General features: G+C 45.3%; 3 protein-coding genes across 3 annotated transcripts; 1 reads left to right on the top strand and 2 right to left on the bottom strand.

The window, feature by feature from the left end:
- Window positions 1-598: 598 nt before the first annotated feature.
- LOC310782417 (DNA repair protein RAD51 homolog A-like) lies at window positions 599-5,885 on the top strand (the record flags this gene model as incomplete). Its single annotated transcript, XM_083643077.1, has 9 exons — window positions 599-682; window positions 2,021-2,158; window positions 2,647-2,755; window positions 3,427-3,518; window positions 4,192-4,286; window positions 4,552-4,665; window positions 4,769-4,892; window positions 5,550-5,629; window positions 5,768-5,885. 9 exons carry the CDS (start codon window positions 599-601, stop codon window positions 5,883-5,885), a joined length of 954 nt encoding a protein of 317 aa, XP_083499203.1.
- Window positions 5,886-7,674: 1,789 nt separating this feature from the next.
- Window positions 7,675-9,782, bottom strand: LOC310781930 (zinc finger BED domain-containing protein 4-like). The gene is made up of 2 exons (XM_083642570.1): window positions 9,451-9,782; window positions 7,675-9,121 (listed from the first exon to the last, which is right to left on the bottom strand). Exons 1-2 carry the CDS (start codon window positions 9,552-9,554, stop codon window positions 8,572-8,574), a joined length of 654 nt encoding a protein of 217 aa, XP_083498696.1. The 5' UTR covers window positions 9,555-9,782; the 3' UTR covers window positions 7,675-8,571.
- Window positions 9,783-11,130: 1,348 nt separating this feature from the next.
- rmdn3 (regulator of microtubule dynamics 3) lies at window positions 11,131-27,870 on the bottom strand. Its single transcript, XM_083642797.1, has 12 exons — window positions 27,322-27,870; window positions 24,830-25,022; window positions 20,362-20,508; window positions 16,528-16,858; window positions 15,329-15,431; window positions 14,714-14,774; window positions 14,508-14,583; window positions 14,160-14,237; window positions 13,563-13,661; window positions 13,241-13,294; window positions 13,020-13,100; window positions 11,131-12,849 (listed from the first exon to the last, which is right to left on the bottom strand). Exons 1-12 carry the CDS (start codon window positions 27,518-27,520, stop codon window positions 12,784-12,786), a joined length of 1,488 nt encoding a protein of 495 aa, XP_083498923.1. The 5' UTR covers window positions 27,521-27,870; the 3' UTR covers window positions 11,131-12,783.
- Between the last annotated feature and the right edge of the window lie 10 nt (window positions 27,871-27,880).

Raw genomic sequence — 27,880 nt, forward strand, 5'->3', positions numbered from 1 at the left:
CGGTGTGTGTGCCACGATTGTGATGTCATGATTGTCATGTATCAGTGATGTCATCAGTGATGTCACTTGAGCAATTGTGATGTCATCAGTGATGTCACTTGAGCAATTGTGATGTCATCAGTGATGTCACTTGAGCAATTGTGATGTCATCAGTGATGTCACTCGAGCAATTGTGATGTCATCAGTGATGTAATAAATCCTTCTGTGGTGTTTTATGGCAGTTGGCATCCTTTATGTTGCATTACCGCCTGGCTGAGGCTTTATAAGTGGTTGGAGTATAAGTAGGGAGAAGAGCACAAGTGGTAGGCTACATCATCTCCAGAGTAAGTGTTTATTGTTTATTTATGTTTGTTTATTGTTTATTTGCACAAAGAAAATGAATAACAGATAGTACAAGTATCTTAATAAGCTATTATTAAGCTATACCTATTATAGCTAACATCAGGTCTGAAAGTGTGCCAGTCTTGCTTAGCTACTTTTCTGAACGTACCCTGGCTTGTTTTGTTGAACTTAACAATTGTATGTCGCACAGAAGTTATAGCTTTCTTTCTTCCTATCTAATGCAATGACATATAATCTAATGTGTTTTTTTTAGACCATGGCGATGAGAAGCGAGGCCAGGGTGGAGACAGAGGTGGAGGAGGAGGAAACCCTCGGCCCGCAGCTCCTGAGCAGACTGGAGGTAATGCTAGGTGTCCAGGATCAGGGAGCTCCTAGTGGTGCTGTTGGGGTATGAGGGTGGTGTGGTGAGCAGGGAGGCCACCCTTCATTTCCTTATGGAACAACAAAAAATAACTAGCCTGGCTCCAGACCTTCCATCCATGATCAAAGATAATGTGCGGTCACTGGGCTGGGCCATAATTCAGTGTCCTTATAGTGGAATCATATTGTGATGATATATTGATTTTGGTACATCTGGCACACAATTCGGCTGTCTAAACTGATGATGACATGCACAATCATTTAAAAACTCTGAGGTATGGTAGGTAGGAATAATATTGAAAAGTGTGTGTGTGTGTGTGTGTGTGTATATACAGTGGGGAGAACAAGTATTTGATACACTGCCAATTTTGCAGGTTTTCCCACTTACAAAGCATGTAGAGGTCTGTAATTTTTATCATATGTACACTTCAATTGTGAGAGACGGAATCTAAAACAAAAATCTAGAAAATCACATTGTATGATTTTTAAGTAATAAATTTGCATTTTATTGCATGAAATAAGTATTTGATACATCAGAAAAATGGAACTTAATATTTGGTAAAGAAACCTTTGTTTGCAATTACAGAGATCAGACGTTTCCTGTAGTTCTTGACCAGGTTTGCACACACTGCAGCAGGGATTTTGGCCCCCTCTCATTGGTGCTACAAACTGTCACTCATTCAATTTCACCCCCCTAGACACGCCCACCAAACCCCAGCAGTGGCTGTGAAGTGATAATATTTGAGTCTGGGGAGAGACTAGCTCTAGCCAGGCTAGCCATCGTTAACTTAGCAATAACAGTTGATAACAATGCATTTCGTGGAACTTTGCGCATACAAACACTGCAACAACATGTCCACACAGATGGGAGTTAGACAGTGCTGTGTGAACAGCTGATTTAATGAGACACAAAAAAGACAAGTGCTACTGCTAATAAACAGTATTTACTACGATGTTAACTACTGTTGATGTGCGGAGCAGCCAACTTGGATTTTTGAGGTCAGGGCTGCTGAGGCTCCTCCAAGTTTGGGAGAGAAAATACGAGCACTGGTGACGTCACCGTCGGAGCTCATGACCTTTGAACCATCACATTCCCATTTCCCAGTTTTAAAGGAACGGGCCACTAGTTACTGGGTTGTTGTGGTCACTCTGAGATCTAATATGTATTGCTTGTATTTGCAAACGCCATGGATGTGTGAATCCAGGAATGCCCCTCTCCCAGTGATTGATGTGATTTATACTCGTTCCACTGTCTCCCCACGCAGCAACTTAACTTAAATGAAGAATAACTGAACTTACCCACTCTGTCCCCACGCAGCAATGTGGCATCAGTGCCAGTGACATCAAGAAGCTGGAGGACGCCGGCTTCCACACCGTGGAGGAGGTGGCCTACGCCCCCAAGAAGGAGCTGCTCAACATCAAGGGGATCAGTGAGGCCAAAGCCGAGAAGGTTCTGGTAAGAGACTACAGTCAATATTTTGTCATCTTCTGACTTACAACATGTACCCTTTCTATTATTCCTGTTCCTATGTTCATTCATACAGGGACATTTTGGTATTTCATAGTGGTAGAAAGTTTTTATTTTTAACGCACATTATTTAACTTTTGGTAATGCAGGATTGTGGGCTAGTAGGCGCACAGAGTGCATGATAGTGAAATGAAACGCAATCAAAGTGTAACAGGTTCCAGTTAGAGGAGGGTGAGGTGGCTCTTAGGATGGAATATCACTTTACTCAAATACCCCAAAACACAAAAATAGATTATCTGAAAAACCTAATTAACTTCCTCAGCTTTGCAAGATTTCCGTCGTCAATCAAATGTAACTTTCAAGCCTATACATTGTATTTGCTATTTGGGTTCCTTGTTTTCTTGTATTTGCTCCTTATTTGAGAAATGTTTTTCTTTTTTACATTCTGTGCCTTCTGTGTGGGTTCGCCCCCTCAGGCTGAAGCTGCCAAACTGGTGCCCATGGGCTTCACCACCGCTAGAGAGCTCCATCAGAAGATCATCCGTATCTCCACAGGCTCCAAGGAGCTGGACAAGCTTCTGCAGGGTCTGTAGATCTCTTCTTCACACTGTTTGTCATGGTGTGGTTCACAATGTAGGAAATGACCACCAGTTTGCTCAACCATTGTTCCAAGGTCTTTATTATTATATTATAGATATTTAATTGATTTGTTAATTGTTTTCAATGGCAAACAAAAATAACAGATCGTGATTACAGACACATTTCAGAGGGGGAAATCTATTCTGAATATCGAGCTGGCTGGGAAAATAGCATAGCAGCTGGTGAATTTGGGGATGTACTACCACAGTGAGCATTAGACCCATTTTCTTTTCTTTTTTTAAGAATAGGCTAATGCAGGGGTTTTCAAAGTCTGAGACTGTGGGCCTCCCCTCATACAAACGATGACCGCACTATCGTACAGTTTGTAGACAAGCACAAAGTAGAAACAACGCAGGTGGAACTAAGGTTTTCACATGGTAAACAGGAGTACAATTGTGTTGTACAATGTGATTTTTTTTTAACCCACATGAGGTGAGAAGCGGGTATTTTCACATCTAATCTGGCCCCCATTCAAAAAAGTTTGGACACCCCTGGCATAACAGTTTCTAATCCGTCCACCTTTTTTTTAAATATTTATACCTTTTTATATATTTTACAGATGATTTGATGTCTTTGTATTTCTTCTGACACTTCAAATGCCGCTCTGTCTCCTCCAGGTGGGATTGAGACAGGCTCCATCACAGAGATTTTTGGAGAGTTTCAGACAGGGAAAACCGAGCTGTGCCACACCCTCGCTGTCACCTGCCAGGTACACTCAGCCATCTACTAACTGGAGAGTGAGAGGATTCATTCAGCAACAAACCTTACTGGCTGCTAATATAAGCTGTGGAATGGATTGTGATCCACTTGTTGTAGTTATTAAGTCTTGATGCTTTCAGCTGTAATCACGATCCATACCACCACACCACGAAATCTATTAGGTTAAGTAATGTTTAGTAATCTTTAGTAATGAGTAATCTTCACCAGTAATCTTTCTGCCCCCTGTCGGCAGTGGCTGGTGGATTCTAGCTCTTATCAATAAAGTGGGTCTTTAGAAATGGAATAAAAATAATGAAATCTTTGAAATCAAATTGTGTGCTAAAGAAAAACCTTCCTAGCCACAGTCTGAATTTAGCAGCATTGGTGGAGAGGAGGCATTTTACTGTGAGTGAAAATGGGGAAAAATAAGAAGAAATGTTTTCTATTTGATGAGAGCCACAGATACCGTATTATATATTTCCATTGAATGAAAAATCAATACTTTTTTTAAGCTGGCTTGTGCTGTCATCTGGTTATTAAGTACTGTCTTGTTGAAGAGGTTGCATAGTTGGCATATCAAATGTTGTAGTACTTGTATGTAAATGACTGGTACTTGTACTGGTCTGCGGGGGAAATGGCACCGTGTGCCTGTAGTGATTCCACATTCTTGTCACCACACACAGTTGCCCATCGACAAGGATGGTGGAGAAGGTAAAGCCATGTACATCGACACAGAGGGAACCTTCAGACCTGAGAGACTTCTGGCTGTCGCCGAGAGGTTAGTCCACACATTTCCTGTTCAACACGATAAGCATCAGCCGTCACCAAGTTCAAGTATTCTTCACAGCTGTGGCTATTAAGTCAGTCATATTGACCAGCCGCTATCTGCATGCATCACACTGAACTGAACAATGAGCAACATTGTCAGACGCAGTCGAGATATTCAAATAAAGATGATTAAAGTTACATTTGTAATTGGAAAATGAGTAGAGACCCTGCATATTGAATTCTATAACATTTGACCTCCCTCTCTCTGTCTAAAGGTATGGGTTGGTAGGCAGTCAGGTTCTGGACAACGTGGCCTACGACCGAGCCTCAAACACCGACCACCAGACCGAGCTGCTGTCCAAAGCCTCTGCCATGATGGCCGAGTCCAGGCGAGTCACAGACCCGACCGCACACACTTCCTTGTCTTACTAGTGGAGAGATCTGGTGATGGATCTGAAGCTCTGGTGTCTAACCACCTCTTCTTTCTCCCAGGTATGCTCTGTTGATAGTGGACAGTGCCACAGCGCTGTACAGAACAGACTACAGAGGAGAACTCGCGGAAGGACAAGAACATCTGGGCCAGTTCCTTCGTGTGCTGCAGAGGCTGGCAGACGTGGTGGGTGACCAAACTGAGCTGGGTGCGTCAGTTGCCATTTGCAAAGTATTAATCGTGTTAACCGACAACAGTCGAAACCTCCCGTGTACCCGGCGTCGTCACAATCCAGGTGTGCATGCATTCAAGACGTGTTGGCGATCCAGTCAAAACCTAAACCACGTCTGAGGTGACCAGACGCTCATTAAATCATAACTAATAAGAAGTATAAAATCACTGTTATCCAGTATGTAAATCTCACTACTATAATAACTTATAAGGCGTAGAGGTTTTGCGTGGCGCACCGTCGCTCCACAACTAATCAACGTTGAGCGCGGCGTGCGCAGCATGTGCTACGAATGAGCATGTGACCTAGAAATGAGGGTGCAATATTTCTAGTCTGGATAAACTTTCATGTAGGTTTCCAACCAGGAAAAACACACAGATCAAACAGGCAGTAGGGAGCTCAGATAGTAACATGCTTGTTCAAATTGATTGTCCTGAATGGAGAACAAGTACACAATCATTGGGCCATATACCCTTGGAGATCTCTACAGGAGATGTGTTTGAATGCCAGATGTAAATGTAATCACATCCTCACAATACACATATGGCATGTATGTTAATGCCAGGTGTGAGCAACTGATCTCAATACATCGATCTAATCCTGTGACACAACAGTTTGGCGTTGCCGTGGTGATCAGCACAGGTCCCAAGAAACCAATCGATGACATCGATGACATTCTGGCCGACACCACACGGTGAGTGATGTAGTTTTTCTTCACTGGACACTCGCGCTCTCTTGCTGTTTCAGTGCCATCTACCTCTTTACACCCACCTATGACTGAAAACAAGTCGCACATCACAATCAGGATTAAAAGTACAGCTTCTCATTCCAGTCTGCACCTGAGGAGGGAGGGAGAGAAAAGAATCTGCAAAATCTACGACTCCTTGATGCCCGAGGCCGAAGCCATGTTCGCCATCAACGCTGACGGAGTGGACGACGCCAAGGACTGAGCAAGGGAGCATGATGGGTTTTATCATTAGGATACATTTTTTCCCTTTGTTGTATGAGGTGTTGCGAGAAGTTCCGATCCGCATTTTTCGCCTCCGATATCGATACCGATATCTGGGGGTCCAGTATCGGCCGATATGTTTTTGCCACGTTTGTTTTATCATTAGGGCCTGTGTCCACCTAGCTTCTTTTTCCGACGTTAAAAGCTGGGAGTGCGCTGGGGAACGCTGATCCCAGCGCACAATATACAAGGAAGCAGTCTGCAAGTAACGTTAGTTCAGCTTGATAGCTGACAGCTAGCAAGCTAACAACACAGGTAGGCTACGCTATTAAAAGCAGTAAGCACAACACTCACCAGAAATATTAAGTGTCTAGCCGATCTGCTCCCACAATTGAGCCGTTCTGTCTCTGTTGCGATAGTTTTTCCATATGATTAGTTACCAGAAAAGGAGCAGCCGACACCAGCTTCTTTCTGAAAAGTTAAAATATTTTCAGCTGGAAGCGCTGGGAGTCGGCGCACAAAAACGCCGAAAAAAGACGCTGGGCGCTCTGCACTTTCTCTACACGTCCGTGTGCGCTCGCATACGCTCTCCTCCCATTGGAAACAATTGAAAATAGACGCTGGACCTGAGGAAAAGACGCCAGGTGGACACAGGCCCTAAGGATACATTTTTTCCCTTTGGAAATCCTGCCTGAAATGTTGTATGAGGTGTTGCGAGAAGTTCCGATCCGCATTTTTCGCCTCCGATATCGATACCGATATCTGGGGGTCCAGTATCGGCCGATATGTTTTTGCCACGTTTGTTTTATCATTAGGGCCTGTGTCCACCTAGCTTCTTTTTCCGACGTTAAAAGCTGGGAGTGCGCTGGGGAACGCTGATCCCAGCGCACAATATACAAGGAAGCAGTCTGCAAGTAACGTTAGTTCAGCTTGATAGCTGACAGCTAGCAAGCTAACAACACAGGTAGGCTACGCTATTAAAAGCAGTAAGCACAACACTCACCAGAAATATTAAGTGTCTAGCCGATCTGCTCCCACAATTGAGCCGTTCTGTCTCTGTTGCGATAGTTTTTCCATATGATTAGTTACCAGAAAAGGAGCAGCCGACACCAGCTTCTTTCTGAAAAGTTAAAATATTTTCAGCTGGAAGCGCTGGGAGTCGGCGCACAAAAACGCCGAAAAAAGACGCTGGGCGCTCTGCACTTTCTCTACACGTCCGTGTGCGCTCGCATACGCTCTCCTCCCATTGGAAACAATTGAAAATAGACGCTGGACCTGAGGAAAAGACGCCAGGTGGACACAGGCCCTAAGGATACATTTTTTCCCTTTGGAAATCCTGCCTGAAATGTTGTATGAGGTGTTGCGAGAAGTTCCGATCCGCATTTTTCGCCTCCGATATCGATACCGATATCTGGGGGTCCAGTATCGGCCGATACAGAGTACCGATCCGATATCCCCCCAAAAAATCTGTATTCCCTAATAAACTGTATGCCTCACTGTGTGGAAGAGACTGGAATCATTATTTTGTGCAAGGCAACATCAGGCTTAACTTAAACATTACTTTCCTAACTTTGTAAAACAAAATGTAACAAACACAGCTATAAATGTAGTGAATTATTTATTGAATAACTGTGCAACACAGCAACAATGTAATTTGTTTAAAGCTATAATGCTTCTCCAGCTTTGTAAAACATTCAAATGATCTGTAAATGTTAAGACAGAAAACAGGAATTTAAAATTCCATTATCATGTAGCAAAACTATGATAGGTAAATCACTAATCACGTCAGTAATTTGAAATCCATTGTAAAAACAATAACTGAGCTGAAACTGAGAATAAACCAATAGCTTCACTAGCTTGGTTTTACTTTTTGGTAAACATTCAATGGTATAGTGCAAATGGGAATTTAACATCCAATACAAAAGCAGTTGAATAAACATAGCTGGGTAAAACATGTAAACATAAACATCTTTATAATGGTTTAGTGCAAATAGGAAATTAGGAAAAGTGCTGCAGTGCAGACAAGAATTTAAAATCAAAAGTAAAATAAATAAAGGAGCTGAAACTGAGAATTAAAACAAAACAAACCAATAGCTTCACTAGCTTGGTACATATTCAAAATAAATAGGAGTCAGCTCTTTGTTATGATTTAGTGCACTGCAAATAGGAACCAATGGCTTCACTAGCTTGGTAACAACAAAATACGGTATTCAAACAGAGGTAGTCTACTTGTCAAGTTCTCTTTTGTTACCACTAGACTGGGCAGAAGGCCCTTGTATTGCTGCCTTTTTTTTTTGCAGTGTTGTGGTCAAAGTCACATAGCACTAGAGCTGCAATAATTAGTCCATCGACAGAAAAATAAAATTAATAGACAATAATTTTGATAATGTTTAGAGTAATTCCTAATTAGTTTAAAGAAAAAGTCAAAATTCTCTAATTCCTCCTTCTTAAATGTGAATATTTTCTGGTTTATTTACTCTTCTATGACACATAAACTATCTATATATATATATATATATCTATATCTTTGGGTTGTGTGGACAAAAGAAGACCTTGGAGAATGTCATCTTAATTGAGAAAATAATTGACAGCTTAATCGATAATTAAAATAAAGTAAACATTAGTTAGTTGCAGCCTTACACCACTCAGTGTCAGTGACAGTGACCTGCTCAAGCAGATCCAGATTTCTAAAGCTTCTCAAGCTCAGACTTAAGCATCAGTGGCAGGTTCTTGTTCAGGAAAGCAAGCATTTCTGCTCTCTCGGCTGTAAGTCTGTTTCGCTTGTCATCTATGATGTTGGAGACTGTGCTGAACAGCCTTTCACTGTCTACGCTAGTGCAGGGCGCGCAGAGGTACTTCAAGGTAGCGGCAGCAAGGCCTGGAAACCGCTGGCGGTTGACTCCCCAGTATTTGTATGGGTCGTGTGTGTCAGGAATTGTTTCCTCAGTAAAAAACCCATGCAGTTGGACAGTAGTGCTGCAGCTGGTTGCTGCACCAGGATCTTCCTCACGCTCCCCCCGAATTTTGGCAAATTCTTTCATGAAGCTGCCCCTGCTCTTGCTTCTGCTTGCTTCTGCTGCTTCCAACCGGGGGGCCTTTTCTGGTGGCTCCACTGGCTCCGAAGCCTCTGATGCTCCATCAGCTGTCACTGTGGTGGTCCTCCTCCTCATGTCTTCCTCCAGTTCCTTGGCCAGTGCATCTTTCCCACGCTTGGCACAGTCTGCACTGGTAAAGAACCTGAGAGGGGGGGAAAACAAACAAAACAAAAAACACATATTAGGTTCAATTATAGACTCATCAAAGTAATACATAATAGAAAAAAGAATATCACAGATGGTTGCACATTTATCCTTACTTTACATCTCAAATGTAGCTTAGTAGTGTATGTAAAATCTATAATGTGTATGTTATTTAATATTGATCTTTTATGAGTTATATTCAATTTATATCCTAGCATCTCTCATCATATTTAAATTTGCAGCATACTAGTCTGTTTCACAGAGTGTGTGTGTGTGTGTGTTTGAGAGAGAGATAAATAATATAATGTAATAGGTTTAGAGTCTAACCTGTCCTTATATCTCGGGTCCAGCAGTGTGGGAAGTGCGTAGAGAGGTTCATCTTCTACGGTGCTGAAGCGTTTGTCGACGGCTTCTAGGAGGGTCTTTTTCATTGTTTTTACCCCAGAGTCAGCCTCGCTTTCCGTGGAGAGGAGACGTTTGAGAACGGTGACACTTGGGATAACATCAGCAGCGGAGGAGGTGGCTGAGCTCACCTTCCTAGTAAACTCCTCAAACGGTTCAAGACAGGTCCTTGTTTTGTCAAGCAAGGCCCACTGGTTTGGCGTGAGTGTTGTGGGCAGGGCATGGTCAGCAGAATAGGCAGACAGGGTTCGCTTCTGTTCCAGCAGACTCTCTATCATTAAGTAGGTGCTATTCCACCTCGTTTTGACATCTTGCTGTAGGCGTTTTTGTTCCATCTGCATCTCGAGCTGGATATCTTGCAGCCGTGAGTATGCAAGTGGAGAGTGTTTAAAATGCCCAACAATCTGTCTCCCACTTGCAACGGCATCACTCACACTACGTTGTGACAGAAGTCCCTCGTTGACGACAAGCTGCATTGTATGTGCCGCGCAGCCTAAACTGCGCACTCCCAGCTTTTCCATTGCACTTTTCATGTTGCTAGCGTTGTCCCTGAGAATAACGTGGACTTTGTTCAACGGTATTTGCCACTTATCAAGCATTTCCCTTAGGGCAGCTGCAATCGCATCGCCGGTGTGTGACCCACGGAAGTTTGTTGCATTTAACATGGCACTGTGTCGCACACAACTCGCGTCCAGCCAATGTACCGTTAAACTTAAAAGCGACATGGGGGACACGTCGGAGCTCCAGACATCTGTAGTGAAGCTCATCGCTTTGACATCTTTTAGATCTTCTGATATGCGTTTGCACACTTTCTTGTACAGTTCAGGCAGAGCCTTCTCCGATAATTTTTTTCGTTTTACCATTTGGTACCGTGGTTCCAGGTGCTTAATCAAGAGTTTGAAACCCTTGTCCTCGACGACCGAGAGAGGCTGCCCATCCATAACGATGAAATCCAGTACCCTTTCCGTGATTTTGGTTGCTTTCACACTATCCGGTGGAAATGTCTCACTTCTTTCCTTGGTCTCCGTCAAAGTTAGCTGCTTCGTCCCGTCTCCTTTTGTTTTTTTCAGCTCGTTAAACTCGCCATGCTCTTTAGCATGATATCTCTGGAGATGCTTGATTAAGTTGGTTGTGTTATAATGTGAAGTCTTGTCACCACCTCTCGGAACATTTACTTTGCAGATATTGCAAGCAGCTGTCGAACTTGTTGGCGTAGGTAGCGTGAAAAAGCCCCAGATAGGGGAGCCTTTGCCTCGCTCCATGTTAGTGTGTTCATGCTGCTACTAGCTTGTTTGGAAACAACTGCGCATGGGCGCTGTGAGCACGTTGCGAGCGTATGACGTCACACGCTGCACAAACATAGAACTTGAGTGAATAGAATGGCCCCTATGGATCGGTCTGTGGATCGGGCCATTTCCCACAGATACCCGATCTAGAATTTTGTGCTATATCGGCGTCGATACCCGATCCAAGTATCGGATCGGCGCATCCCTAGCGAGAACATACTGTACATTTAACACCAAATGGAATTGGACAAAACAAAATATACAAGGAATTAATAAATGTATAGAAAAAGATTTTATTGAATACTATCCATGTGTGCATATTAGTGAATTTTTATTCCTCGTGGGATCAGTATATTTAGGAAACTATAGATGTCTTCAAACATTTAAAAGGACATCCACTGAAACTAAGTCTGTATAAGGGAAACCCACTGAAATCTCAAAGCAGGGACTTTAAAATGAACTTTGAACAGAAAATACAAAACCAAAGTGCCATCAAAGTAATGTTAAATTATAAAGACATTGGCTCACACATAGGCATCTTCCCCCTTAACTTAAGGATTAGAAAGGAATGTAAACATTTTCTGAGAAAAATCAAAGAAAGCAAACGCACTTAAGGAAACAATGTACAGTAGGGACAGTAAGATGCTTTGCACAGTAAAACCACACCGAAGGATCCATGCAAATTGTCCATGTAATTACATGACTGTTAAGACAGGTGCCTTGTACTACACAATGACCCAAAAAAACTGAAGATGGGCTTGATTGAAAGGACAATTAACTAAGCTTCAAGAAAGACATTTTGATCAAAAACTATTTTCTACTGCGGTGTATCACATCTAAATTTGCAAATTTCTGGAGAATTAACCTGTGACTGTTTTGAAATGAGCTGCAAACAGTACACACATTTGGAAAAGAGCAATTTGCAATGGACCCATCATATTTAAGTACAGTATTAGAATAAAAGGATGTTTAACACTCAGGAGAACAGTTATTGACGAGAAAGCTTCATTTGTGCAGTATGGTTCCCAAACTACTCTTCTTTCCTCAACCTCAACCTGATCAAACTTACTGTAGATGTTAATTTTGAAAGTTTCTAGACCTCAATATTTAGATGCTTAAAGTTAATCTCTTACCATCTCACAACTTTGTAATACATCACTGTGTGATGCAGTAGAAGCAATTTGCAATGTGGTGATACATTTAGACGTTTTCCCAAACTTAGTGGCATTTTTTCGAAACTATTTAAGAACTAGAAACTGAGAAACTGACATCTATACTTTTCAGACATGCTGTGTAACCCTCCACACATCCAACTCCATGAAAGCACGACTTGCTTTTCATTTTATACCAGTGTCGTTAAAACCAACATTTAATGTGATTCGCTCTCCTACCGATATAAAAATGATGCCACTCACTTTGTCCTGAGATAACCGTTTTCTTTGCTAATTTGTTACCTTTTGTTCCAGGCTTCCTGAACCCATATCACAAGCAACACACACTATCTAAAGTATAGATTCTATACATTTTTTGGACCTCACCACTGCTTTTGGAGAACCTTGGAAAAATTCCTAAGAACTTATATCTGATAAACTCGAAGCTCTGCCTGCCGGATTAACAAAACCGCTGCAAAACAAAACTTGACATAGAATGTTCAAAGGTGATTATCAGATATAAAGGCAAACAATAAATAGTTCAAAAATTAAGGTAACAATAAATAATATTACTCAGTGGTACCGACTTCAATTATTACATTTTCAATAAATAAATATACTTCAAAAACTCACTCCATATCATTTCACAGTGACAGTATGACAGACGGATATAATCTTTCTGACCAGAAGTGAAGCGAGGGGGAGATATTGTGCGCTTTATTTGTAGAGTGAGTCTGATTGGATGATCACTGATTGGCGGTCTAGCTAGCCAATCGGTGGCATCGGCTGCATGACTCCACCTACTGGTCGCCGGTGGAAAGTCAGTGGTCAGTTGCCTTGTCAGTTAAAACGCCGAGCTGAACCTCCAATTTAGCCAATTCTTCATCCTTGGAAATAAAGGAAGGACAACTGACATTAGTGAAAAGATTTGAACATTAGGGAAGCACAAAACCACATTATTAATGCCTGTGATTTCCAAATAGCTTCCACAACAATATAACCACATGGTGTGCAGAAACGAGTATCAGTTCAAATGAGGAGTGGAGTTTGGTCTCACTTCGTTAGCGGTAGCAGGCGTCTGCATGGCCAGCTCAGTCCAGTTTTTCGCCTCAGAGAGGTTTCCCAGCTCCTTGTGACACTAGAAGACAATCAACACCAAAAAATGCACAGTCAATGTTACGGTGTAAAGTTGCCAATATACCCCAGCATAAAATACACGCGGGACAAAATCCCTCGTCTTTATTGTACTTGGTGAATTCAGTGACGTTGATTCTTTACCTTGGCGATGTAAAGTCTCGCTGTCTTGGAGAAACCTGGATTGAGTTCCTCTGCCTGGAAGTGAATGCACAACAGAAACACTGAGCAAAGATTGAGTTGAGAAAAGAACCAGAAAGAGTTTTCTATTTATGGCTTAACAAATATTGTGCCTCTCCTGTGATTTGAAAATTGCAGTAGAAAATTGTAGTAACCCATATTACGATTTTGATAAAAATTTCAATTCATTGTTCAGCCCTAAACGTGGGCATGGACTTGAACTCTTTTATAGTCACTCTGCAGAAGTACAGCCGAAATCTCTGGCTTTGCCGCTGTGGAGCGATACCTTGAGGAAGTTCTCGAGGGCGTCGTGCAGAGTGGAGCTGGGTGGCTGTTCGTACAGAGCAGCAGCTGCCTTCTTCTCCAGCCAGCCCAGGGTGGACACCTACAGAGGAACAGCAGCAACAGCTGGCATCAATAACTTCAAGCCCTGGCCATGTTGCACGGAGACATCTTGGCTCTACTTACACGATAGGGTTCCTACAATAGACCCTTCTCCCGGGGGCCATTTTGTGTCGAAAAGGCAGGGTAAACACAGGTGCAAGCAAAACACTAATGAGGGTTTCAAACTTCAATGATTGGAATTTGCTCTAAATGAAGGCGGAGCAAAATAGGGGCAAAATAAATAAATCAATTCACACAAACTTTCAGCTAACCAAAATTGGATACCTCATAAAATGGTGATTAAGCCTTTTTAATACTTTTCACTAAATGTATTTATTGCCTTTCAATACTTGTACGACCCCGCGGATACCCTGTGATACTCAATCACAATGTGAGAAGGTCAGGTTCATGTGTGAATGTTCCATTTGTGTGTCCTGGTATGATTGGATGATCAAAAGTGCACTGAGAAGACATTAGGGAAGGTGTTTCCTTGGCTCACCTCATAGCACCATCGACCCAGCAGGTAGAAGCACAGCGGGTCGTCGTCTCGGAGGGCGATCGCTCGCTCTAAATGCTCCTACATGGTTGGGACAAGGAGAGTCAAATTCTGCACACAACTCTCTTATGTCATTAAACTATTATTATTATATATATATATTATACAATTATTATTATTATGTCATGAAACCCCACAAGGTATTTCCATACTGACCCTGATTCTAAAGGCTGCTTTGATAAGTGTTGCTCGACAGAGCAAATGACGAGCGTCAAGATTCGCTCCCTGTGCGTGTGGGCCTTTAGAAGTGCAAGAGTAGGATGGGCTTTGCACTAAATGTACATGTGTTACCTTTAGTATGTGGTTGCTCTTCAGTTTGCCATGCATGCTCTCATACTGTGAGGTCAACCCTGTGAGCACCGCAAACCTGCACCAAAACATTCATCAGATCAAAAATAGACAGCTGGAAGTTTCACAGGTTGAAGCAACAACATCGACACTTTTCTTTTTTTTTTGCACTCAGAAAGTTGTGTAAAATTTAATTGTCGGTATCTTACCATTTGTGGCACTCGGCGTTCAGGCCGTTCTTCTTCAGGGCGATCTCTGCCTCCTCACGACCTGGAAGAGGAGCTCAAAGTTCAAAACCGGAAATTTAAATGTCGAAAACTAGTTTAGTCTTCCTCCTTCTCCAGACCACATCAGCATTACCAAGGAACATTCTGGTGATTGAACCAATTTGATCTGTCTGGAACAGTAATGTCTGCTATTCTGCCCAACTACACTGGTACAATTGTAGCCATACTAAAGGTCCTTACACATCAAGAGCGATGCGAATATACAGCACGAAATTGCGATGCGAGTTTTGACCCACCTGTCAATCCACAGGCACAGATGTGTACACGTCGGAAGGAAATTTCCGAAAAAACCGACCGCAGTTCGAAAAAATAAACGCCGCAATAACGCTCAGCGAAACTTCGCCATTGGTATGCACGGTTGCATTGACTGATATAGGTTCGGAAAATATTGACGTGCAAATTAATCGCACTGAAAAAACGCTCCCGATGTGTAAGGACCTTAAGCCATATGTTTTTTGAAAGAAAATGACAGATTCTCAGTCATTTTATTTCAATATGGAGAGAGAGAGAGAGTGAGTGTGTGTGTGTGTGTGTTACCCTGCTCTGCGTAGGTCTTCTTTTCTTGCTTGTCCTCTGTGGAGTCGTACATGTCGCTGTAGGCCCGCGCCAGTCGCCACAGAAACTCCCTGCTGTCTCCATACTGACACATACATACACAGCACATATATAATATTATATATATATATATATATATATATATATATATATATATATATATACACACAGCACATAGCAGCAACTGCATTACTAATTGCTACATATACGATATACCTTTAGAGAGACACCTCATGAAATAGGCCACGCCCATCATGGGGGAAATCGCTCCATTCACTCCCATTCACCAGCGTCATTTTCCTTGAATTAAACATAGCTAAAAGCTGTTGTGTGGTGGGCTGCGCAGACAACAAATGTGAAAAATCGCCAATTAAAGTTTTTTTGTACTCCCGAGCAAAACAAGGAAGCCATTGAGCATTCGCGAGAAGAAAATGTGGATTTAGCTGTCAAGGAAGTAAGTTGGAGTGTTCATCTTCCTATGATCTTTGTGTGCAACTACGTGACATAGGAGAACGCCAGCGCGTCTGATGCCATCTGTCTGACGTTACACCAGCGTTATTTTCATTAATTTAAACATGCCTAAAAGCTCATGTTGTCATAGTATTTCCCTTCAGGCCACTGTGTGGGATCGTTTATCCAGCGTTGTTTGGGCAATGAAAAGGGACACTGCTCCAGGCCAACTGAGTTCATTTTCTCGATGTACCTTTCCCTCTCCGTTGGAGGAAGTGTACTGAAATAATCTTTTGACATTATCTAAAAAGAAAACTGTCCAAATCCCTGTAAAACCCTGCAAAACTATTTCTATCCGACGAGAGTTCCTCCGTTCGCCCCGGTTAGCCGCGGTTTGTTTTGCTCGCTGCAGTCGTCAGGCAGTGCTTCCTTGTATTTTCCCCCGTCTTGGGCGTGGCTTCTGAATGATGACGCGTTTTGCAGTGTCTCTATAGGTATATGCTGCACACTGCCAAATAACCAAATGAGTGTGACAAAAATAATCTGATTTAAGAGATGCCATGACATCCCCGTTAAGAAAATGACAGATATTTTCATATACTCATTTTCCACTTGTGTCTCATCTTCCGTAAGCAAAAAATGTGAACAGCCACGACACGGGCGGTGGTGAGGTTTAAACTTAGCATGGCCTCTTGTCGCTCACCTGCGCTCTGTGGGCGAGCAACACTCACCTGCGCTCTGTGGGCGAGCAGCAGACGGAAGCCTTCTGCTTTCAAACTGGCATCGCCCGTGTGCAGGATGTCGCTCTGAGCCAGCAGCAGAGCCAGCTCCCCGCTGGGAACCTCGGTCAGCAGCTCCACACTGCCCTGCTCCTCCTCCACCACCTCCTCCTCCTCCTCCTCCACCTCCTCCTCCTGGGAGTCGTCCTGGCGCAGGGTGAGCACCGTGGCACAGCTCTGGTCTTCCTCCTCTTCCTCAGACTCCTGCTCCGGCTCCCGGTCGCCCTCCTCTCTGTCGGTGTCGCGGTCGGTGTAGTCTGAATCGGCGTACGCCGTCGAGTACCTGGGAAACGCAGGGTTGTTTTTAAATGATGGGGGATCAATCAGAAACTCCATTAGAAACAACATTATAACTATGCAATGTATTCAATTAAGCACACTTTAGGTTTGATACTACTTTGATTGATGTTTGGTTCTGTTGAATGCAATTATTATTATTATTTTCTTTGCTAGTCCGTTTCTCTAAAGACAATATAATGCATTATCATAAAATAGCTTGCAAGGGAATGAATTAATGATTTAATGAAAGGGGTGGGATTAAAAAAGTGTATACTTCTTCCCACTCCCTTTCAAATATGCTAAGAAGTGAAAGAAGGAAAAAAAAAAAGAAAAAAAGAAAAGAAAAAGTGAGACCTTTGTTTGTTTGTTTTTTATTCTGTAAATTGTAAATGTTTTTCTTCTTGCATATTTGAAATAAAATGGAATCAAATCAAATCAAATCAAATTAAACCTACCAGTAAATCTCATCAGTTAGTGAATCAGCATTAGCCACACGAGGCACAATTTAACAAGTCAAGTCAAGTCAAGTCACTTTATTTGCCATTTACAGTAGGGACTGCATTGGAATTGGGGTGCTAGGAGCTTAAAAAACATACATAACAAATCACAGGACAGCATATAAAAACATTTAGATACCATGTAAAAAGAATAAAAGGAATAAAAAGGTGACAAGTGCCTATTGGATAGAACCGAGTTCACCAGCTCAAGTTTTAAAGTGCAAGATAATTAAAGTGCACCTGAATTAAGATAAAGTGCCTATGCATAGAGGCAACATTGCATGTACAGTTAGGTATAAGACATCTTATACAAAGGAAAAGCAACAAAAAGTAAGGCATGGTCTACAGCTTGGCGGGTGTAGAATCTAGCGTTTGGTATTAAGGTCATTCAGACTGCGTACCGCACTTGGAAAAAAGCTCTTTGCAAAACGAGTGGTAGAGCATTTTATAGAACGGTAGCGTCTGCCGAGGGGAAGTAGGTTAAAGAGGTTAGCGGCTGGATGACCTGCGGGGTCTCTAACAATGCTAGAAGCACGGGCCAGAAGTCTAGAGCTGTAGAGCTCTTCTAATGCAGGCAGGTCGGCCCCGGTTGCCCTGCGAGCACGGCGCACAACTCTGTTTAGAGATGTTTTCTCCTTCACAGTAAGATTACCAAACCATATGGTGAAAGAGCTGGTGAGGATACTCTCGATGATACATCGATAAAAATTAAGGAGGACCTGACTGTTGTGGGTAAAATGCTTTAGTCTTCTTAAGAAGAAGAGCCGTTGCTGAGCCTTTTTGATGACTGTTTTAGTATTGGAGTGCCAAGTGAGGTCATCAGAGATGGTGACACCAAGAAATTTAAAATCCCTCACCATCTCGACTTCAGAGCCGTTGATTAGAATGGGATGGTGGGGTCCCTTAGTGCGGCGGAAATCGATGACGAGCTCCTTTGTTTTAGAAGCGTTAAGTATGAGGTTGTTAGCCTCGCTCCACCTGACTAGATTTTCCACCTCCAGTCTGTAGTTGGACTCGTCATTTGAGCTTATGAGCCCAATGACGGTGGTGTCGTCCGCGTACTTTACAATCAGATTGTTAAGGAAGTGGGCAATACAGTCATGAGTAAAAAGAGTGAATAAAAAGGCACTAAGAATACAGCCTTGGGGCGAGCCGGTACTGAGGACAAGAGTCTCAGACAGATTGTTACCGATCCTCACTCTTTGGGGTCTCTGAATTAAAAAGCTAAAAATCCATTCACAAACAGCATCGCACAGACCAAGATTTTGCAGTTTGTGGATGAGGAGTGAGGGAATGATCGTGTTAAAAGCAGAACTATAGTCAATAAAAAGCATTCTGACATAAGATTTACTTTTGTCTAGGTGCTCGTAGACGGAGTTCAAGGCTAAGGAAATGGCGTCCTCCACAGATCTATTTTTTCTATAGGCAAACTGCCAGGGGTCAAGAGAAGGAGGGATCTGACGCTTAATGTAGTCCAGCACTAAACGCTCTAGACATTTCATGAGCACTGAGGTGAGGGCAATAGGCCTGTAATCATTGTGACATGTAACAGGTGTTTTCTTAGGTACCGGGACTACAATAGATTCTTTAAAACTCCTAGGGACAATACGGCGCTGCAGTGACATGTTAAAAAGGTCAGTGAGCACGGGGGCAAGCTGCTCGGAGCAGGATCTTGCGACCCGGGGGGGAATGCCGTCCGGTCCAGCGGCCTTCCTGACTTTGGTCCTAGACAGGACCTTCCGGACCTCATGTTCTGATACAGTCAGCCCAGACAGATCACTGGGGTTAGAGGGCGTGAAGACAGGAGGGTCAGTGTTCATAGCATCAAACCTGGAGTAAAAATTGTTCAGAACATCTGGGAGTGAGGGGTCATCACAGGCTGTGATGGCCAGGCTCCTGGGTTTGTATGAGGTGACAGAGCTCAGGCCCTGCCACATACGTCGAGGGTCGTTCTCCTTGAAGTGGCCTTCAATCAGGTCTCCATAGGAGCGCTTGGCAGCTTTTATTGACCGCTGCTTAACTGCTGCTAACGGGCTCGGAGATAGACCCATTTCATGGGGGCCATTTTGTGCTGAAAATGTAGGGTAAACACAGGTGCAATCAACACACTAATGAGGGTTTCCAAATTCCAATCATTGGAGTTGGAAACCCTCATTAGTGTTTTGCTTGCACCTGTGTTTACCCTGCCTTTTTGGCACAAAATGGCCCCCATGAAAAGGGTCTATTATGACAGATTACCTGATGAAGCTTATTAGGAAACTGGCCAACAACAGTTGGCTCAAACTGGGATTGCAGCCTGACTTGGTCTTCCGCAATGTTGGAGCCCTGCCTATCAGACTCACAGGCCGTTACTGGAGGCCTCTGTGAGAGCAGAGAGCAGTAACCGCTTGAGCAGTGAGACAGAGAAACCATTACAGCATGTATCTGTCTCCACAAAGCTATTTCTTTGTACTGTAACAGCCATGGCCTTAAAACACTAAGTTACTGCTGTTTTGCTGCCTTCGAATGGTCAAGCGGTTACATTGTGAGAGGCCGTTGCTAGGCAGACATAAATGCATTATAAATCTGCTTGAGACAAGACACTTAGTATTTGATAAGAATTGGTGGGTAGTTGATTACAATAATAAACAATTAATAATAATTAATAATGAATGGCCTCCACCATTTCTGAAAACGTCAACAATTCTGTCACAACTCGTGAGCTCTACCTGGCGTTTATATGGACTCGTGTCGTAAACACGACTCCAAATGAAGGCAGCATTCACCTTTGTACGACTAATGATAAGCCTTTTCAATCTCACTCATAGATTCATTATTGTTGAACGATGAATTGTGTTATTTTTCCACATACATACATACCTAACATTTGATTTGATGTCATCAGAATGACAATACAAACAACACTCCAGATCACAAAAAATACTTTTTGAGGAATCGGGATTACAGATAGTGATAGTATTTTAGCAGGTGAGCCGATACAGTAATGGCTCCCTGGCCGTCACGTACGTACCCGCCCTCGCTGGTCTCTCCCTCGTAGGCGCTGGAGGCTCCCTGGCTGGCGGTGAAGTAGACGGAGCTGGAGCTCTGAGAGTCGCTGCGCTCCCTGTGGACAAAGTGTCGGCGGCGGCGCGCCCGCTGGCTGTCCTCCACACCCTTCCTGAACCCAGGCAGGAGAAACACAAGCACGAGTCAAACAACAACAACAACAACAACAACAACAACAACAACAACAACAACAACAACACCACCCTGAGTGCAGCTGAAGGCAGCTCCACTTCTAGAGTCACTGTAGTGTTTCTGAACAGGATAACTCCACCGTGAGGATATGACGGGGAGATCATGACAGTGACTATATTTACATGGACTGCAAATAATCTGACTATTGATCCTTAATCGAAATAAGACAATATTTCGATTAAGGTGTTTACATGATTTGCTTATGGAATATTCCATTCATATTCACGTTTACATACTACAGAGTAGGGGTTGCATAGACTCGTCGACGTTGCTACTGCAAGTCGAAGCCTACCAGGAGACGTCGACTAGTCGATGAGACTTGCGCTACACGGGGAGCACAACATGTCCTCCAACTCATACGACCAATGACGTCGTATCACTGCGATTCACTGCAATACGACCATATACCACATCTGCTAGACTAGCGGCCCTCAGTGGCAGAGAAAAAGTACTACGCGACTTCCGCCCAAAGGCAAGTTGAAAAAGCGACTTTTCTTCCATAAAAACTTTAGGATTAGGGTGTGGGTTAGGGTGTGGGTTAGGGTTAGGGTTAGGGGGGTTAGGGTGTGGGTTAGGGGTACGGACAGCAATGAACTGGTAGCCGTTACGACAGGCGGCTGTCAAGCCAGCGGCCCCAGGTTTCAAATCCCGCACGACTCGAGGTTATATTTTCACCAAACTCTGAGACTGGGCTGTTATTCACACGACCGCTAGAGGACGCATAACGTTGAGATTCAGCTGCTTGTACAAATGATGTGTTGGGTTGTATCCAGTAGGAGGTCAGGCTGGGGGACGTGTTGGGTTGTATCCAGTAGGAGGTCAGGCTGGGGGACGTGTTGGGTCGTATCCAGTAGGAGGTCAGGCTGGGGGACGTGTTGGGTTGTATCCAGTAGGAGGTCAGGCTGGTGGACATGTTGGGTTGTATCCAGTAGGAGGTCAGGCTGGTGGACATGTTGGGTTGTATCCAGTAGGAGGTCAGGCTGGTGGACATGTTGGGTTGTATCCAGTAGGAGGTCAGGCTGGTGGACATGTTGGGTTGTATCCAGTAGGAGGTCAGGCTGGTGGACATGTTGGGTTGTATCCAGTAGGAGGTCAGGCTGGTGGACATGTTGGGTTGTATCCAGTAGGAGGTCAGGCTGGTGGACATGTTGGGTTGTATCCAGTAGGAGGTCAGGCTGGTGGACATGTTGGGTTGTATCCAGTAGGAGGTCAGGCTGGTGGACATGTTGGGTTGTATCCAGTAGGTGGTCAGGCTGGGGGACATGTTGGGTTGTATCCAGTAGGAGGTCAGGCTGGTGGACATGTTGGGTTGTATCCAGTAGGAGGTCAGGCTGGTGGACATGTTGGGTTGTATCCAGTAGGAGGTCAGGCTGGTGGACATGTTGGGTTGTATCCAGTAGGTGGTCAGGCTGGTGGACATGTTGGGTTGTATCCAGTAGGAGGTCAGGCTGGTGGACATGTTGGGTTGTATCCAGTAGGAGGTCAGGCTGGTGGACATGTTGGGTTGTATCCAGTAGGAGGTCAGGCTGGGGGACATGTTGGGTTGTATCCAGTAGGAGGTCAGGCTGGTGGACATGTTGGGTTGTATCCAGTAGGTGGTCAGGCTGGGGGACGTGTTGGGTTGTATCCAGTAGGAGGTCAGGCTGGGGGACGTGTTGGGTTGTATCCAGTAGGAGGTCAGGCTGGGGGACGTGTTGGGTTGTATCCAGTAGGAGGTCAGGCTGGGCGACGTGTTGGGTTGTATCCAGTAGGAGGTCAGGCTGGGCGACGTGTTGGGTCGTATCCAGTAGGAGGTCAGGCTGGGGGACGTGTTGGGTTGTATCCAGTAGGAGGTCAGGCTGGGGGACGTGTTGGGTTGTATCCAGTAGGAGGTCAGGCTGGGGGACGTGTTGGGTCGTATCCAGTAGGAGGTCAGGCTGGGGGACGTGTTGGGTCGTATCCAGTAGGAGGTCAGGCTGGGCGACGTGTTGGGTTGTATCCAGTAGGAGGTCAGGCTGGGGGACGTGTTGGGTCGTATCCAGTAGGAGGTCAGGCTGGGGGACGTGTTGGGTTGTATCCAGTAGGAGGTCAGGCTGGGGGACGTGTTGGGTCGTATCCAGTAGGAGGTCAGGCTGGGGGACGTGTTGGGTCGTATCCAGTAGGAGGTCAGGCTGGTGGACATGTTGGGTTGTATCCAGTAGGAGGTCAGGCTGGTGGACATGTTGGGTTGTATCCAGTAGGAGGTCAGGCTGGTGGACATGTTGGGTTGTATCCAGTAGGAGGTCAGGCTGGTGGACATGTTGGGTTGTATCCAGTAGGAGGTCAGGCTGGTGGACATGTTGGGTTGTATCCAGTAGGAGGTCAGGCTGGTGGACATGTTGGGTTGTATCCAGTAGGAGGTCAGGCTGGTGGACATGTTGGGTTGTATCCAGTAGGTGGTCAGGCTGGGGGACATGTTGGGTTGTATCCAGTAGGAGGTCAGGCTGGTGGACATGTTGGGTTGTATCCAGTAGGAGGTCAGGCTGGTGGACATGTTGGGTTGTATCCAGTAGGAGGTCAGGCTGGGGGACATGTTGGGTTGTATCCAGTAGGAGGTCAGGCTGGTGGACATGTTGGGTTGTATCCAGTAGGTGGTCAGGCTGGGGGACGTGTTGGGTTGTATCCAGTAGGAGGTCAGGCTGGGGGACGTGTTGGGTTGTATCCAGTAGGAGGTCAGGCTGGGGGACGTGTTGGGTTGTATCCAGTAGGAGGTCAGGCTGGGCGACGTGTTGGGTTGTATCCAGTAGGAGGTCAGGCTGGGCGACGTGTTGGGTCGTATCCAGTAGGAGGTCAGGCTGGGGGACGTGTTGGGTTGTATCCAGTAGGAGGTCAGGCTGGGGGACGTGTTGGGTTGTATCCAGTAGGAGGTCAGGCTGGGGGACGTGTTGGGTCGTATCCAGTAGGAGGTCAGGCTGGGGGACGTGTTGGGTCGTATCCAGTAGGAGGTCAGGCTGGGCGACGTGTTGGGTTGTATCCAGTAGGAGGTCAGGCTGGGGGACGTGTTGGGTCGTATCCAGTAGGAGGTCAGGCTGGGGGACGTGTTGGGTTGTATCCAGTAGGAGGTCAGGCTGGGGGACGTGTTGGGTCGTATCCAGTAGGAGGTCAGGCTGGGGGACGTGTTGGGTCGTATCCAGTAGGAGGTCAGGCTGGGCGACGTGTTGGGTTGTATCCAGTAGGAGGTCAGGCTGGGGGACGTGTTGGGTCGTATCCAGTAGGAGGTCAGGCTGGGGGACGTGTTGGGTTGTATCCAGTAGGAGGTCAGGCTGGGGGACGTGTTGGGTCGTATCCAGTAGGAGGTCAGGCTGGTGGACGTGTTGGGTTGTATCCAGTAGGAGGTCAGGCTGGTGGACGTGTTGGGTTGTATCCAGTAGGAGGTCAGGCTGGGGGACGTGTTGGGTCGTATCCAGTAGGAGGTCAGGCTGGGGGACGTGTTGGGTTGTATCCAGTAGGAGGTCAGGCTGGGGGACGTGTTGGGTCGTATCCAGTAGGAGGTCAGGCTGGTGGACGTGTTGGGTTGTATCCAGTAGGAGGTCAGGCTGGTGGACATGTTGGGTTGTATCCAGTAGGAGGTCAGGCTGGGGGACGTGTTGGGTTGTATCCAGTAGGAGGTCAGGCTGGTGGACGTGTTGGGTTGTATCCAGTAGGAGGTCAGGCTGGGGGACGTGTTGGGTTGTATCCAGTAGGAGGTCAGGCTGGGGGACGTGTTGGGTCGTATCCAGTAGGAGGTCAGGCTGGTGGACATGTTGGGTTGTATCCAGTAGGAGGTCAGGCTGGTGGACGTGTTGGGTTGTATCCAGTAGGAGGTCAGGCTGGGGGACGTGTTGGGTTGTATCCAGTAGGAGGTCAGGCTGGGGGACGTGTTGGGTCGTATCCAGTAGGAGGTCAGGCTGGTGGAGCAGCCTTCCAGAGCTACTCTTCTCATTCAGTGCATTTTTCACTTATTTCTATCTAGTTACTTTTTCTAGATGTATTGTTAATCAAAGTAGTAACTTGGCTACGTTATTTGGCTTAGAACTATGCTACTTTACACATCTGTTGTTGTTTTTCTCTCACTATCAAGAGTAGCATGATTTTATGGTTGCGAGCGGCTCCTTGTGTAGTAACGTTACAGCGGCGGCACGGATGGTAGCAAACTTACCAGCCAAATGTACAAATGCAGTGTCCTTGTGCAGGAGGACACTGAATCCCTTTCAGCTGCCATTACCTGCCACTCACTCACTCACTTGACATCCTGGATGATCTTCAGGGCGATGTCCTGCAGGCCTCCCCGCAGCTCGGCCACCTCCGAGCGCAGCGACGCCACACAGCTCAGCACCACATCCAGCTGCTGCCTGAGCTCCAGCTGCTGCTCCTCGGACAGACCCTGCGCCACCGCCTCCACCGCCACCAGGGCGCGCTGCTGCGCCTCCTCCGCCTCTGAGGCACAGAGAGGGACGACATGGGACACGTGTGGGTGTATGCTCACCTAAATGTCAGCTGTCAGTCTTATCCACAGAGACTTAAAACCCTGTCTGGATTCTGGACAAGATTAGTGTTAATAAAGGAAAGTCTTGAAATGTAGCCATTTTTGCCGGAGCTATTCAATGATTTCAATCCAGTCCGGATCAACATTATAGAGACAGTCTGCATGTCTGGGAACGCCCACAAAATGTTAAACGGCTGGCGCGCGAGTGGGGTAAAACCGCCCATATATCTCATGGGCTGACGGTGCTGCGGCTCTAAATTACATGTTTGGGGGTTCTAGAGCAGAACACAAGACGTCTGCTCAGATGTGCGTTTACTGCAGTGGTTAAATCCCTCGATCGTGTCTGCCTGGGGCTGGGCTATCAGCTAAATTCTAACTTTGCTGAATGGATAGAACGGGGGAATTTACCCCACCCTGACCCCGCCCCCAGCAAGGCTGAGCCAGCTAACCAGCGTCTATTGTGGGCGTTCCTAGAGCCTGTATGGGCGTTCCCAGACATGCGGAGACAGTCCGCCGGACTGTCTCTATTTGTGATTGTAAAAATCGTGGACAGAAAGAGGAAAGCTGACAGTTGGCATCCCCATTATTATCACAAAATAGTAATGAGATCATGTCTGAGTGGAAAAACTATGTAGCAGCAGGTTAAATCTTGTTCAATTGGATCAAATCGCCCACTAAGGGCTGGGTTAGCGTTAGCCCCAAAGTGACCCTACTACTGTACTTCGTATACTATAGTACACTCGTGCAGTATTATTATATCCGATTGCAGATCCGAAGATATGATCGTCCTCCTAGTGAAGCCAGTAATTTGACCGTCGCTGTTAAAATGATACTGCTTGCGTGAAACAACAGTTTGAAAGCAGTCTTTCCACAGCCTGCGCTGAATTTACAGCAGGGTGTGTTTGATCTCACTATCATGGTGCACCGCTTGCACGCGGCGAGCAAACAACACATGATGCAGTCACACGGATCCAAGACGGCGGCTCAGTCAGTGATCAAATCATCAAATCCAGCGCACCTGAGAAGCAAAACATGTCATGAAAAACTTAAACTCCCAAGGTTCCTGCCGGCACTAAGAAGCTTCTCCTGTCCTCAATACAGCACAGGCTGTGGAAAGACTACTTTTAAACGGTTGTTTCATGCAGCAGTATAATTTTAACCACCACTAAATTACTGGCTTCCGTAGGAGGACTATCATATCTTCGGACCTGCAATCGGACGTGGGAGACGGGTAGGAGAGCGTTTTGAACAGCCGTTCCCCACTATTGCCTTATGCAACGCTATGTGACCCTAATAGTGCACAAGTGTATAATATAAATATACACTAAGTACAGTAGTAGGGTCACTTTGGGGCTAGGTTAGCGTTAGAGACAGATACAGAGGCAGATACAGATACAGATACAGAGGTTGAAACTGCTTAGCTCACTAATCAGTATCAATGATCCTCCTGACTGGGCTCAAGTAGATGCAATTAAAATAAAGTCAGCCTCTCTATCATAGAACAAAAGTGGGCTAGGCTTTTTGTTTATTCTTTAATGATAGATCAATTATTCGTTATGCATGGAGTCATGATTAATTTGGTCAGTGTCACCGTTATAGTTTGTGGTGCAACTGTGCCAAACATACATGAACAAAACTCCAATAACAGTTAATTTTCTCAATACAAGTCTTGATCAATAGTTATATACATTGAACACTACAATGATTATTGTGTTAGGGATTTCCGTAGTGGCAAACGTTAACATCTACACACATTTGACCCTGACATGAACCTGTCTGTCAGGTCAAAGTCCCTCACTCTGTACCCTCTGTCGTGTGCACAGTGCACCGTCCATGCAGGTGTCATGCCGAGTTTTGCACCCCCGCCGAGAATGGCACCACCACCATATTTTGGGACTGTTTTAACTTAAAAACAGGGATGCAAATCTCGGCAGGTACAAACTGCCGAGATTTGCACCCCCCTCCATGAAGCCAGGAGAGATCCCCACTCCCCAGGTCTCGAGGTCCTCTGTACCCGGATTTTAAGCACCAAAGTCGGCTTCCATGAGCCAGAAGAGAGCCCCAAGCATGGAAGTCACCTCCACGCGGATCTAATGCATCAAAGTCCCCAGATCCCCTGGCTTGGAGATCACGTCTACCCAGACAATTATATCATTTTTAAACAGTTAAGTTTCCGTATAAATCATTACAATATGCTCCCGGAAGGTGGGGATGCAATTCTCGGCATGACACCGTCCATGCAGGTCCTACCTGGATCATCCAGGCTCTCCGGGCCGTCCTCGGGCCGTGCGGGCCGGGCCTCTGGCAGCAGACTCCGGGCCTCCAGCAGCAGACTTTGAGATCTTCTTCTGCTCACTTCTTTGTAGATGATGAGAGCTATCAAGCCCAGGCCGGCTGTAGCTCCTACAGCGAGACCGATTAACCCGTGTCTTCCCAACGGCACGTTCATCTTTCCCCACACTGACACCACACGGGGATGATGTCGACAATAATAAGGCGTAACGTTATATAACAACTTAATACCTGAACACGTGTCATGCCGTTAACCATGGCTGCTTGCACTGCTGTCGAGTCTCATCGTGCTAGCGGTATGGCTTGTTTACTTTGGGAATATTTTTGATACGACGTTAAAGATAATTGACTGCTGAGCGAGTTAGCGTTATAGCCTAGACGTCACTAGCCTTTCGAGGATAAAACGTGAACGTAAACACACAGTTCACGTTGATCGAGGTTGGTAGGTAAAATGTTGATTATTTCCCTTCGGTTCTCTCCATAAATGTTGATGACAGGCTGCGAAGCCAAACGTGTC

The sequence above is a fragment of the Poromitra crassiceps genome (genome assembly GCF_964638095.1).
Source record: "Poromitra crassiceps genome assembly, chromosome: 9".
NCBI lineage: Eukaryota > Metazoa > Chordata > Actinopteri > Beryciformes > Melamphaidae > Poromitra > Poromitra crassiceps.